Genomic DNA, 12,788 nt, shown 5'->3' with positions numbered 1-12,788 from the left:
TGGCTCCCAGTTAATGGCTTAGGCAGGCAGCGACTGCAGTGAGCCTTGAGCTTACTTGGCTCTCTTCACAAGGCACTGAAGGGGAAAACCAGAAAACTTTGTGGGGACAGTGCCAGCAGGCACTTCTTGAAAAGAACTGAGTGGGTCTCTTTTTTCCCCCGACTAGAAAAGTAGTCTTTGGGCTGAATGTTGCTTCCACCTTTATTAAACCAGGCCTTGACTAAGAAAAATACAAATAAGCTGACCATAAATTAACAGGCCTCTCCGTTATGAGCAGGCATGCATATAACTGGCCAAGGCAGGCAAGAGCAGATTGATTAAAAAACAAAGTTAACCTTGTTTTCTGAGTTGAAAGCTCATGCTGTTTCTTGGCAGAACAGGCATGTCAGGCCTTAATAACCACTTGCTACCTTGCTTCAGTCAGCGTTAAAACTAGCACAATGTTTAACATCTTAGGGAAAATCCATCTGGAAATTGCTTTCATGGGGTGTGTGTGGGGGGAGATATGAAAGGGAGGCACCTCAATACCACACCCAGTGTTGATTTATTTATTGATTTCATAGGAACCCTCTTTAAAGAACTTCGAATTTCTCCCTTCCCTCACCTGAAAACTCCGTATTTCAAACATTTTCTCTTAACATGCAGAGCTGAATAGTTGTTCAGAAAGAAGTGGTAAAGAACAGCAGTTCTTCATCTGGAGGTAAATTATTTGGCCTGGCAGAGGCTGAGATTTGTATTTCCTTTTGGTTTTACCTTGGAGGAGGCTTTTGTGTGCACATTTCACCATGAGTCCATACAGCCAGCATGGTAGGGCTGCATTACTGCAGGCCAAGGCGAACCAGACAGACATTACTCCTGTAACAACTGAGTGGTCAGAGCACCCCGATCTGTATTCTGGAGCAACTTTGGTGTGGGAAAGGTGTTGTGTTTACAGCTTTATGGAGTTGAAGTTGGAACACAAGAACTGAACTTTAAAAAGACTGTGTGAAAGTGGTTACTGTTTGCTGACACAGTATGCTAAAATTGACTTTTTTCCTCTTGATATCCTGGTACAAAAATAGATTTAACATTATTTTGTGGCACCTCTTCTTTCTGCTGAATCAAGTAACATGACAGTTCCAGGATTCAGAGGACATTTGTGCTTGGCATGAAAAATCTTATGTAAATCCTGTTGTGCAAAAGCACAACACAAGGCCAACTGGGTAAAAGAGCCAAAAGAGCCTTTCATTTATAGTTTACTCTGTTTTATTTATTTATTTATTTTAATTGAAACAACCCACTATCCTAGTGATGTACAGCGCACATGATCAAAAATACATATTCTATGTGAATGCTATCCTGTACTGCTGGCTTAGCTTGGAATTGCACTGTGAATGTTTCGGAGACTTTTAGCATCTCCCGTGTATTTTTTTTTAGAAAGCAAGCAATTGATGCAGGGTCTGGACACTGGATTTTAAATTAGCCAAATATACGTAGCTTACTCTGAAAAACTGTCACAAAGAGATGGAATATGATGAGGGCATTTAGCTCTGGATTAATTTTAGGTGAAGTTTTAGGACCAGGCTAGAGTATAGCTTCATGTCCATTGATGCTTAAATTTAATGCCCTGGACTTCCAGCATAGTGGCCTGTGAGTGTATGGGATCATGCACCGCCAAATTTCTGTCACCTTGGGCTTCGGTAGCAAGAGAAAACAGACTCCTTTTGGCTTTGTATCTCACTGCAAAATAAACCATTGGGCTGGTTTGCCAGTCATCTCCTTTGGCCAGTCATCTATTGCTGCCTCCTGCACTCAACATTACATGAATTTGGAAAGTATTTATTTAGGTGCAGTTTTTTTCTACAGGTCTTCAGGAAGTACGAGAAGGTTCATTGTTGTGAAGGTTCCTGTTCACAATGGTTACCATTTACTCTGGCAACTACTTCTAAAGGACCCAAGAGCATTGGTTGACTAAGTGCTTAGCAGAATAAGTAAATATTTTATAATTGAGTCCTTAATTGAGAATTATATATATATATATAGATTATCCTCACGTATATATATAATATACATTATATATTAACAATATATATATACATATATATAAAATACATATATAAGCTTCCACATTAAATATTACTTGTGCAGCGTTTAAGGGGGCTAGGGGTTGCACTCACCTTCAGCAACTATTCTAATAGCTATTTTAATAGCTAGAGCCATAATAAATACAATGCTTGACATGGTGAGTGAACCAGAATACTTAAAATTATTTGCAGGAAAAAATCTGAATGAATAACACAGATAACTGGAAGGTAATTTTTTTGAATGAACTTTCATTAATCATTTTCATTCAATCAGTGTAAAGAAACAGCGCCACATAACAAGCATATGTGTGCAGCACATCTTTTGTCTATGGGACAAATACTATGTTTTACCTTTGAACTATCTACATAGGGGAAAAAAATTAGCCTTCCTCCGCAAATGATTTTGGGAGTAATTATGAATAATGGAAAAGAAAATTCACAGTCTGCTCATGAACAATGTGAATGGAAAGGGATATGAAAATTTTCAAGGTATTAATTCATTATAAATGATTCCCATTTTTGGTTGGTAACAGTCATTGAGCAAAAACATAATTACAGTAAAGCAGTAAGAGTCCCAACTAGGTAAGGCAGTCAAACTTTTAGAAAGACAGCTGGGAAGGTACAGATCATGCTGTGATCTATTCCACACTGGTGAAAAGAACACCGTAAATGTTTATTTACTTTTTTCGGACTCATCAGCTACTTAAGTTAAATAATTGATAATACTTAAAAGCTCTGTGTCATGCCGTTTCCCTCCTCTCCTCCAGCTGTTGAAGCTGAAGGCCTGTCCCAAGTTCTCCGTGTCGTTGCTGAATGCATAGGAGGTGATCAGCTCTGCAGATAGCAAGGAGTGGAACAGAAAGAATTAGCATCATATAATGGGACAGAAATAGGAAATCCTGTCTTAGGGTCCCTACCTAGTGTGATGCCCACAGAATGCACCCATTCTCTGAATGCCAAGGCTATGGTGTGTGTTTTAGCATGGCATCATTTGATAAGGCTGAAAGTACTTTTAATTTTTTCAAACAACACATTTTTTAAAAATTTTTGAATCTCACCACATTGAAAATCCATATTAACATGATTGAATTCAGAAGAGTAACAGCGGGAGAAAAATGGTTCAGCTGAGATCAGAGGCTGAGTGCATTTAGAACTGTGGCTCCATGAATGAATTTTAGAATTACCCCAATTTTATATACCCAGAAAAGCTTCCTCCTTTGGCTAGAATGAGAGGGTTTGCATTTCCTTTCAAATTCTGGGGTAAACTGCCCTTGTGCGAAATTTGTTCAGGGTCAAGTTTTAGGCAATATTTTGCACTGCAATAACTGCACCATGACAGACAACCTTTTCATCAGAAAAGAAAAAAAAAATCCTCTTCTTCAGCACAGTACAATAAAAGAACACGACAGAGCTATAAATATAGAGCCCAGAGGTGTGAAATCTTGTCTAGCATTAAATGCAGTCATTGGCCACTTTTAAATTGTTTCCAAACTTCTCAAATGTTTAGACAGAGAAGCAAATATATACATATGGGAATCTCAGCAGTGAAAGCAGCTTTTCTTTGTTAAATGATCCACCCTGATAATTGCTGTGAAAGTTTTTCAGATAAGTATTTAAAAAAAAACAACTGATTAGGGGGAATTGAATTGAGTAAAGCAGTAACATGTAACTTAAGGTTTGGAAGCAGAAGAAGCTGAAAACCCATATAAAAAGCTGTCTGATCACATTTACATTTGCCAGGGTCAGGCAAAAGAGGCCCAGCACAGCTAAATAAAGGTTTTCAGATAACAATTCAAACATTTTAATCCTTCATACTAAAGGAATCATACTGGCCAATAAGCAAATAAAAGTTAGACATTTAAATTATGCAACTAATTTGCAGGTGTGTGGAAATACTCTACAGTGCCCAGTAAGGTCAGAGAGCACCAAGGGTTGCTTTGAGCATATGGAAAAACAAGAATATAAAAATCCCACGTGATGGTCTCTAGTATCTAATGCTCCTGTCTCCGAAGGTGTCTTGGACAAGGTTTGCTTTGAGCGTGGTGATGGTGATATCTATATGTATATGCATGATGGTTGCATGAAAAAAATGTCCGTCAAAAATAACATTCTAGATTAAAAAATAAATAAATAAATAACAAGCACTTAGAAATTATAAGCTTTCCTGCTGCCAAAGGTTACCATTGGGTAGACAGAATTTTTGAGACTATCTAAAAAGCAGCGTTTAAAACCAGAGATTTTCACAGGGTGGGGGCTGGCTCTTTGCGTGAATGTAAGTGGTACGTCTCCTGAGGCTCATCCAGCACTGGATTAGATGAAGTCATGCCCAGGTCAGTGCAGCCAGAAGGATGGTCCTGATAAGGCATGAGGGAACGAATGTGCAAATGGGAGGGGAGATACTGGTGGTTCATCACTAATCCTAAGAGTTTTCTTACTCACACTTAACTTGCCAGAAGCAGCACAAAATTGAATTCAAGGAAGTATTAAAAAATAGTATTTTCCTAACTTAACTATTAATTGTTTAAAAGTAACACGGTAAGTCTTCTTTTTTTTTTTTTTTCCAGGAACAAAATAAGGGTTTTCTTGTCCAAATGTCAATTTGAAAAGTATGTTCTTAGCCTGGGGGCAGACAAGAAATTACCTCCATTCTGGGGGGCTCCCATGGCTTTTACTCAGGTGTCCGTGACGCGAGGGTCTGCTGTGAGCCCACGGTGTAGAGAAGGAGGTGATCCTCAGTGAGCTCAGAAACAGTTGTGTGAACAGCCACATCACTGCCAAGTAGTCATTCACTAAAAGTACTGTGCTAAACGAGCCTGCAAGTTGGCCAGTTACAATGAAAGAATGGCAGTACCACAATTTTAAGATGACAGTGCTATAGCAAACCAGTCATCATATGCTTGAGTTACTAGCACAAGCAGTGGATTTAGAGTATTATGAAAATATATGCATTCTGAAGTGCTGTGAATTATACCAAATAATTCTGAATATCTCTCTTGCTACACTAATGAATCAAAGCAGGGCTTACCACATTATCTGCAATCACCATGGAGAAAATGGATTTCCGTGTACATAGTTTCCGTATAAATAGTGCATCCCCAGCATATTCTTTAATTAAGTAGTGTCTGATTGCATAATAATAACAATAATAAAGAGAGAAATGTCCAGCTTGCACACAGGCCGATTACAGCATCAAGTGCATAAGGCCAAAGCACTCCCAACTGGGGAAAAGCACGCAGGGAGGTGTCCAGCTTACCAGCGTGTTTACCACCATGCCTTTGCCTTGCATCAGCTCTTCTGGCAGTGAACCATGGAGCCTGGAGATCTTTTTTCCTGAATCCTTGCACAGAAAAAGGTCTCATGGAGCACAGGTCTCACTGTTTTATGGGCTCCTGGCAGAAACCAAGGAGGTCGTGACTGTAGCACAGAGGCACAACTTACTGGTTTGGGTGAAACTTCAGCACTTGAGTAATTCGCGCTGTGCCTTACTTAAGGCTTTGCTGGGTAGGATTTTCACTATTGGAGGGACCAGGCCCAACCTCCACTGCATGCTGTAGGTACTTGAGAACTCATGGAAAGCAGTAAGCTGGAGGAATGTACTTTATGGGGTGGCCGGATCATATGTTTATGGCCTGAAATAGGAGATCCCACCCCAAACCACTTTGTTGGTTTCTAATGATGAGAGGCAGAATATGAAGATCACATAATTCATGCTGAGGAATGGATATAAAAAGAGAATGTGCACAAAATCTGGGACTACCCGCAGACTTGATAGCTGTTATTACTGTTAATTATGGCTAATGGCCTAATACCAGTAATAAACACCTTCAAATTTAATACATTCTGCATGCAGCCTATAGAAACTTCCTTTACAGAGATGGCCCAGATGAAACAAATGATTTATAAACTAGGATGCTAGAATTAAGCATTGCTAACAACATCGGCATAAAAGTAGTAGATGAGCGGCTAGATCCCTGGAGACAATAATTTACCACCCAAAAAGAACTTCTGGCAGTTGACAAAATTAATGAAATACTTTCTGTACCCTCTGCACAGGAGAAGTGGGTGGTCAGGACAGCACTGGGGTGGCTGCAGGGACTCTTTCGCCTGAGCCTTGCTGCGGCAGAGCTGGCCAGGTGGCTGGGAAAGCAACACCTGCGCTGTGATTTCACGGGCACATCCCAGCCTAGACACACGCATACTAATGCACTGCTCAGATGGCCTTTTCGGGAGGATAATTGCATGCACTGCCCTGAGAGCTGGGAATGGGCCACTTCAGGGAATGAGTCTGCTCCTCAAGATACAGCCACTTATTCTCTTCTCGGCACTGCAGAAGGGCAAATGTCCCTGGTTCAGGCCTTGGAAATAATGAGGTAAAATGGACTCAGCGCCATTAAAACCTCCCCAAAGACAGGACAGATATTAGAATATGTGATTGGAAAAAAATGACTGGCAAACACAGCCTTCCTTGACAGGACCCCTCTTCTCAAAGCGCAATAGAAAAACTCCGTGGTCACAGAAGAAGAGCTGGAAATTTAAACACGTAATCTGCGTGGATGCTAGAAAGAAAACACGTAAGTCAAAACACAGCTAAAGACAGTGGACACTGTAGAAGGTTCTGCAGGTGCTTTGCAACACTGCAGTCAGAGGCAGGCACTTTGCTGGTTCTCCCAACAGAAACGGGAGAACGGCAGAAGGACAACTTAGAGTTCTCCCCATTAAAAAGGTAAAGAAATTGGCAGACATACGCTGAGGGTGAGTGTGTCTGCCTTAAGATAACACCCAATCTGCTTTCAGATAAAAGGAATTCACTCTTGGTATGTATTATCCAAGTCACGCACATACATATGTATATATAGAATATATATATAGTATACATATTAAATATGATGGAGGTCATGACTACCAGCCTCATGGTTTGACCACACACCACACTGACTGCCATGTTCAGGGCAGTTTTTGCTCCAAATACTTTCTGAACTTGGCCACTTAAAATAGGAATTGTGTATATTTAAGCATCTAACAAAACACCCAGTTCAAAACCTCATGCTTCATCAATGGCTTCATTCATGTGCTTGAAATGAAGCACGTGCTGCAGGACACTGCTGAATCAAGGCCCACATTGCTGGGTTTCCAGAAAGGCTGGGCGCCCGGGTGCTGCAGGGTAAATAGAAAGCTCTGTATTTTGGAAGCCTAAACATAGAACTAGAACATAGCCTAACTTTGGATAATCGGAATTTTATCCTCTACTACAAAGACGTTGCAAAGCACAAGTTATCACCATGAAACCAATAGTTACTTTTATATTTTACTCAAACTTTACTGAATCTAGAGTCAAAATCTCAGCACCTTTGCCACTAATAAAAAAAGAAATCTTGTGACCCTTTTCTAAGGAAAAATACAGGGTATGTAGCTCCTATGCTCTGGACACACTCACATTTAGCTTGGTTCATTTCCAAAGGCAATCCAACCAGATACTCAGATACCTGTATAACTTAAACACACTTCTAAGTACTGCACTGAACTTTAGCAAAAGTAAGGAAAAATAAATTCTGTTAAAATACCACTTTATTTCTTTAAAATCTGATTTTTCTGAGAGTCCTGAATGCAATGCATCACTTAAAAATCTTTCCTTCCTCATGTAGAATATTTTAATATGAAGCCAGATATTTTTATATTTCCACAAATTAAATGCACCATGGCTGAAGGTTTGACAGTAGCTTAAATTTGCACATAAAAAGGTAGAACAATTTCAGTTTTGACAATGTAAGCTTTTGATTTGTTAATAAAAGCAACTCTTTCTCAATTGTGAACATATTCCCCAAGTAAGACAATGCAGTCTGCAACAACAATAAAAATCCAACATCTTACTGGTGTGGAGAATAAACTTGTGATCTATGGTTATTAAATAAATTGAAATTTTATAAAAACAAAAGAATGAAACTTTCACATTTGAGCTGTAGCAGTCATAGAACAAGAATCAGAGGAAGATGCATGGTCCTGCCACATTCGCTTACTTACTGTTATCAATGTAACCTACCTTTGATACACGTGGATGAAGTTAATAGGAAGTATCTACAAAAAGTTTTTTACAAAGTCATTTCTGTAGTGGTGGTGGAGGAAAGCTGCATGTCTAGATACAGTTTTAGTGAAACCAACACAGAGTTCCCTTGCAATATTCTTATCAAACTACAATCTAAGAATGCCTGAGACTCTTGTAATGAAACTCAGGTGCCACAAGGGTTGTACACCAAGACCTAACCGAGGGAGCCAGGGGCTGAGCTCCCATGTCAACGTTCTCCTTCTCTCTTGAGAGACCACAGGGGAGGACAGTGTGGAGCAGTTGGAGCACAGCAAGCTTAAGCATGGAAAACAATTAAAATGTGGATTTATGACCTCAGATTAAATAAACAATCACAAACTTTTCACTGTGGAGGCCAAAAGCTGCAGCATGGAAGGAAAGCTGAAAGTACCCAGGACCTGCATCAATACATAAAAGGGTGAAGAAGCACTATCTGTGGGCTTTTACATTTTCAGCAGGTGTGTTGCCCTGGCATCAAAAGTAACACTTCTCAGTGAGATGAGCAATGTGTCCAAAGAATTTGAGGTGCAAAATAGCCAGTGGCATTATTACAAGTCGACCCCTTTTAACTCTGAGTTTTGACACTAATCCAGATCACTTGAGCTCCTGGATATCACTCATATGGAAATGGGCAAAGCGATGAGCAAATGACATGAATATGATGTAAGATATAACACATTTCTGCATGTTACTAGAAAACTCTTCCTGGACATCTGCAGCCATGGCACGGAGCTGCTGACTGTCTGTGTCACTGGAGAGAGCGGTTACTTAGAGATGATTGGCAGCAGCATATCCTGCTATAATGCTAACTAAGCCCGTGACACAGCCTGCTATCAATATTTTACTCTATCGCACGTGGCATTTTGCAGTGACACTAGATACAATACTCTGAGGCTTACTGGTTCACAGTCCTTCCATTTAATAACAAAGTCTCTTGATTCTGGTAAACTTCTAAGCCTTTGCTGGAAGAAGTCAAGCAGTTCATTACTGAAAGACGTTTTTGTTTTCCATGCAGTATCCCCTTGTGCTTTTCTTTGCTCCAGTCTCACCACATTTGCCTCCTAAACCAGTGTTGGTGAAACAATGCTGCAGGTATTTTGACCATATTTTTGCATGGCTGACGTACAGTTGCCTTGTCTCCCTCCAACTTAATTCTAACTGTACTCTTCACAAATGCAGCCATCTGGCATATCATTTTTTGGTATTTTTAAATAAAGCAACTGGTCCCAGGTTCAAGGCACAGGTTTGTAAGAGGCAAGTCACATCCCACTTCAGCTGGGAAAGTGAGAGGTCACCGGTCTTAATGTTAGACGATGTTTAGAGCGAGCTGAGACAGGGGAAAAAAAAGCATCCAGCATTTTCAATGAGATTCCCACACGTCACTGCAAATGTTTTTTTCCTTAGCATTGGTTTACTTACAGCCTCAGAGATGGTTGGTTGAAGGCTAAACCTCCTTCTTCGGTGCAGTAAAGATGCTCGGCTCGACTACCCTGGCAGGAAGGCCTGTGGGGCACCACGCATGGCACCTGGAACACAGCAGTATCACACGGCAAAGCAAATCCAGCTTGGTGTGGAAGGAGCAGAATTTAAAGACGACTTATTTAATGTCTGGATCCTATTGTTGACAATGAAAATAATTTATGTCACGGTCAGTTTAGTGGTGCAGCCACCTGTGGGAGTGGGAATGAACTCCATAGTTTAATTCTGTGGCTTTATGACAACCTGCTTTAATTCCACCAACTTCAATGGGTTCATGCTGGGAAGGGATTTCCCTTTCACAGGGTTCAGTGCATTGGTTACGTCTGAACACAGTTCTTCAGGATCACAACTCACAATATTATTAAGTCAAGCATCAGTCAAACCCTGCTTTTTTTTTTTCCCTTTATTTTTGTATTGGGAAATGAAATATTTCTATATATTGTGTGCTTGAAATATCCTTATAAAAACATTAATGGTAAAGTTGTGGCCCCAAAAATTCAGAAGAATCTTACCACATCTTGCTGTATAGCCAAAGTTGCATCCCAAGTTGTTTTATTTTTCCTGGCCTTGTCACAAAGGACATCTTTCAGGCTTGCTCCTCTCGCTAACACTCACCTTTCCCATGCTAGAAATAAATTTGACAACACTGACTTGATCTCCACCTGGCTGCCATCTCCTCCACACATCTGATCCTACCCCTGAACTCTCTCCTTCTTGAAATAAAAGATGGCCACCACCCTGCGGACCAAGTGACCTGGAAACGCTGCTCAGAGATATATGAGCAATGGAGCAGCCGTGCCAAAGGAAACTCACAAATCACATACTCTGGGCAATGGGACAACTGGCAGAAAGACAAAATAAAATGACTGCCTCTCTACCTTTCACAGACTCCCTCAGCCGACACCACTCCAGTCTGCTGCTGAAGCATATCTGCATCAGCTAAGACTGCTGTTCTCTAACAAACCTTTTGCTGCGGTCCTTCAAAGCAGGCGGAATTGGAGCAGCCAAGGTTGGGATGGTGCTGCAAGCCAAGAGAACCATTTCCAGCCGGCTCAACAAATACCTGAGGACAGAGAGGCTGAAGCAGGCACGGGGGAGAAGGCAGAGATTTCAAGTGGCTGCCCTTTATGCATCCTACCTGGCCAGTCCCTTGGCGTAGCGCAGCGTGTTTGGGTAGGAAGCAATCACTGCGGCACCTAAAATAAAGACAGAAATTGTCAGGCACAACAGCTGATGCCCTATCATTCAAGTTGTCACAAACCACAGATGTCAACAGTATGATTTTTGCTGTCGATACCAATTTGGAAAGTGCCATTGATAATGTGCCAGTACAGCTCACTAACTTTTGACTCCGCAGACTGAACCTGTGCTGAAATCCTTGCTTCTTTTTGTTCATTTTAAACAGACTTTGAATAGATTGACTCTCTAGGTGTGGGCTAGGCAAGCACACTGGACATTTGTGCCACATCAGCCCAGTTTCTGTTTGCTTTGGTGGGTTAGCAAAGAAGATTTTTGTGATGCTACAGCAGCTTCTTCCCTGCATGGGTGATCAGCAGGGGCCACAGTGTTCTTCTGGGATGGATTTACTTCTCACAGAGACGCCAAAGGGGAGGGAAATAGTTTGACCTAAAAAGCACAATCCAATCTAGATCCATCAGGAGCTGAATGCAGACTCAGAACCAAGCCAGGACAAGCTGGGCCTGTTCTTATGAGAGGTACCTGCTTTTCAAGATGCAGCCATGTGGAAGATTCCCTTCTTCACTTTCATCCTGAAAAGAGAGATGGAACAGTTAATGGGGGAAGAGAAAGGCCATGAAAATCACAAGCTGTGTAAAAAGTTTCTTGGCAAATAACAGTTTAACACCACTAAGAAGTTAGGTTAAAATGGTTTCAAAGTCTAAAATTAGTTACATTTTAAACTAACAGCATATGCTTTTATTGTCTCTTATCTAAAATATAATCCCAGGAGGCTGTGAAAAGCATGCAAATTACAGAAAGCTAATTTGCTCCAACAGCGACACCTCCCATGTAGTTGGGAGGTCTATTAGACCTAGTGTACTCTCCATTATTTGCATATTAATAGCACCTGCTGAAATACTTTGGGATTTACATTCCCTGCCAGCAGAGGGACAAAACAAAACAAAACAAAAAAATTATATAAAATTCCTTTCATACAGCTTTGATGAACAATAAACTATTTAGACAGTGCTAAGAATGCCAAATTAGTGAGAGGCAACAGGGTAGTATTGCAGATGCCATCTGTGATTTTCAGAGAAACTGGACTGCAAATTTGCTTCCAAAAAGAAACAAAAACAACAACACCCAAAAATATAAACCACCAAAAAACTCCTACCCCCCCCAAAAAAAAATATAATAAAAAAAAAGCCCTCTTTGGAAAGTGCTGGGTAGTTTGAAATCACTCACTTGGCTCAAGTCTGAAGAATGGAAAAGTTTAACTAAAGAAATCCAGACACTACAGCAAGAAAAAAAAATAAAAAAATAAAGAAAATAAAAGAAAAGAAAAAATCCCCACACATCCACAACCACCAAAAGCAGAACCCCCCAAAGTGGACCTTGATTAAAAATCTACAAAACCCCAGGCTTTGATATTAGCCAGGCCTGCAAGGCCTAGTCCCCTGCACATAAAACAAAAAATAAATTAAAACCAGCTACAGCCTGAGATTTACTTAACAAGCCAGCTTTCAATCTCTGCTTATGACCACTGCTTCCCCTTGTGGCCCCCTGCCTATAAAAAAAGCCCGCTGTATGTTCCTATAGCTCATCTTCCTCGGGGTAAGGGTAAAAGCGGCTTCTTTTCCACGGTAGCAAATGGAAAAAGCTCACTTTTCAGCACAAAGCCAAGGCAGAGCGGCGGGCTGCATGTGTAACGTGTGCCTCTGCAGAGCAGATTCAGGGAGCTGAGCAGGCAGCCGGGGCATTCCCCGGTACCTCTCTTCCCAAAGAGCCAATGGGTATTCCTGAAGAGCATCTGCCACGCATTCATATTCCGTCCAAGAGTTACAGGAGGCCTTTATTTCTCCCTGGTTTTTAAACCCACTGTTTTAACTCTGATTATGCACCCTTTTTCCAATGCCCACCACTTATTTACTGCTGGTGTGCTGACATTCCGCAGCATCTTAAATACCCTCATGCTTCCAAACGAAGAA

At 40.9% G+C, this 12,788-nt stretch overlaps 1 protein-coding gene across 4 annotated transcripts in view; it reads right to left on the bottom strand.

The window, feature by feature from the left end:
• LOC311434340 (uncharacterized protein) overlaps nt 1–12,788 on the bottom strand; it is a 262,002-nt gene that overhangs the window by 7,301 nt on the left and 241,913 nt on the right. The window contains exons 3-6 of one of the 4 annotated variants that reach the window (XM_084514491.1): nt 11,341–11,390; nt 10,760–10,817; nt 10,586–10,684; nt 9,562–9,668 (exon numbers count right to left, since the gene is read on the bottom strand). In XM_084514491.1, the coding sequence (XP_084370617.1) occupies nt 9,562–9,668; nt 10,586–10,684; nt 10,760–10,817; nt 11,341–11,390 (314 nt within the window). Of the gene's footprint in view, nt 1–4,544; nt 9,470–9,561; nt 10,818–11,340; nt 11,391–12,788 lie in introns of those variants that run through there. The other 3 variants (XM_084514490.1, XR_014691399.1, XR_014691398.1) reach the window with 3 other exon arrangements.

Source organism: Aythya ferina, assembly GCF_964211825.1.
Source record: "Aythya ferina genome assembly, chromosome: 3".
In the NCBI taxonomy this organism is placed as follows: domain Eukaryota; kingdom Metazoa; phylum Chordata; class Aves; order Anseriformes; family Anatidae; genus Aythya; species Aythya ferina.
This window is presented reverse-complemented; position numbering and strand designations above follow the sequence as displayed.